This window comes from Alligator sinensis, unplaced genomic scaffold, assembly GCF_000455745.1.
Source record: "Alligator sinensis unplaced genomic scaffold, ASM45574v1 scaffold107_3, whole genome shotgun sequence".
Lineage (NCBI taxonomy): Eukaryota > Metazoa > Chordata > Crocodylia > Alligatoridae > Alligator > Alligator sinensis.
Genome location: NW_005842578.1, coordinates 139765 through 141308, shown reverse-complemented (window position 1 = coordinate 141308; position 1544 = coordinate 139765). Strand labels below are relative to the sequence as shown.

Here is a 1544-nt window from a genome sequence, read left to right as displayed (position 1 = left end):
TCCTCCCTCCCTTTACCCCCCCACAGTCACCCGGCCCCCACCGCCCGCCATCCTTTCCCTGCCCCGACACCCTCACCACTGAGCACAGCTGCCTCCCGGGAAGGCCCGAGGGGGGCAGGTGGCAGGGCAGGTCCCGGGGGCCACGTCTGTCTGTCTGCCCCTCCGTGACGTGGCGCCGCGTTTCTGTCCCCCGCAGTGTCCCAGCCAAAGCGAAGCTTCCCGGCTGTGAGGACCCCCAAGGACATCACGTCAGAGAGCTCCATCTCCAGGTGAGCCGGGCCCTGGTGGCCCTGGGGCGGATGGGGGGGACACCCCCCGGCACCCCTAATTCTCCCCCCGGGACTCGCTGGTCCCGTGTCATGCCACGAGGCCCCCATGTGTGACCCCCAACTCGACCCCTGCACTTCTGGGCAACAGGGGAGAATTCCCCCCCCCCAGAGGAAGGACTTCGGGCTGCGTCTGATTGGCTGAGTCGGGGAGATCCCGACCTTTCACCTCTGGGGTGGATCCAACCCCGTTTATCTCCAGTGAAAGAGAAACTAGGAGCTTTGCTCACGTGCTAGGGACCTCGGTGCTACGTGACTCAACGTGATTCAGCGCTTGAGATCGACCTGCCCTTGTTTGCTAAATTGCGCATTAAATTGAAAGAACACAAACGAGGCGAAAAATCGTCATCAGCTATTGCCTCGTTTGTCTTGGAGTCGTTACAGTTAAATGAACGGCTCTTATTCAGGTTCCTAAAACAAAATCTCGCCGCCCTGAGCGTCTCTGAGATGTCACTGCGAGACATATCTACGCCTGAGTTAATGTGACCGCACCGGAGTTAAGGTTTTTAGCTAGAGCTAAAAAAACAGCCAGCAGCGCTCAGGGCTGGACACAGGCATGAAAGGGGGCCTGCAAATGGTAATTGTTTTGTCCGATTAGAATTATTATTATCATTGTCTCTGGAGAAGGCGGGCCCGATAGTAAAAGTTCGCCCAGGGCCACCAGGAGTCTAGGTACGGTGCTAGCAGGGCTGAGAAATAGCAGAGAGACGTTGGGGAGAAGGGCTAACAGACAGCTGCAGGATCGATTGGACACTGGGCCCACTGCAAAGGAGAGGCGGGTTGATAACACCGGTGGAGCGTAGAGATTAGCAGGAACCAGGGGGATATACTAGAGCCATGAAGTCAATTTTCTCACTGCTACCGCCTGGATAGAAATGCCACTGCTGCTTCCCAGGCGCGGCTGACGGTGAGTTACTCCGGGGTAGCTGTGTGTCTGCTCCGGGTCCCCCCGGGGCAAGTGTCCCAGGTCCAAGCCGACACGCCCGGCTCCGGCGCCGTGCCCCCTCTCTTGCCGCGCTCTGCTCTGTCTCCCCGCTCCAGCGCTGCCCCTCTCTTCTCTCTTCTCTCTCCAGATTGCTTTTCTGCTGCTGGTTCCCTTGGATGCTGCGGGCAGAGATGCAGTCGTAAAACCCCGGCCCCGTGCCCCCCCGTGCCCCGAGTAACCCAGAGACGGCTCCTCTGTCCCGGTCCCATCTCTCTCTCTGTCTCTCCCTGTCT

At 59.3% G+C, this 1544-nt stretch overlaps 1 protein-coding gene across 1 annotated transcript in view; it reads left to right on the top strand.

Moving 5' to 3' along the window:
* The window catches only part of CLIP3 (CAP-Gly domain containing linker protein 3), a 7787-nt gene extending 6257 nt beyond the window's left edge, over positions 1-1530 (top strand). Inside the window, 2 exon segments of the mRNA XM_025214302.1 lie at positions 197-269; positions 1400-1530. Of these exon segments, the coding sequence (XP_025070087.1) occupies positions 197-269; positions 1400-1454 (128 nt within the window). The 3' untranslated portion in view covers positions 1455-1530.
* Positions 1531-1544: the final 14 nt, after the last annotated feature.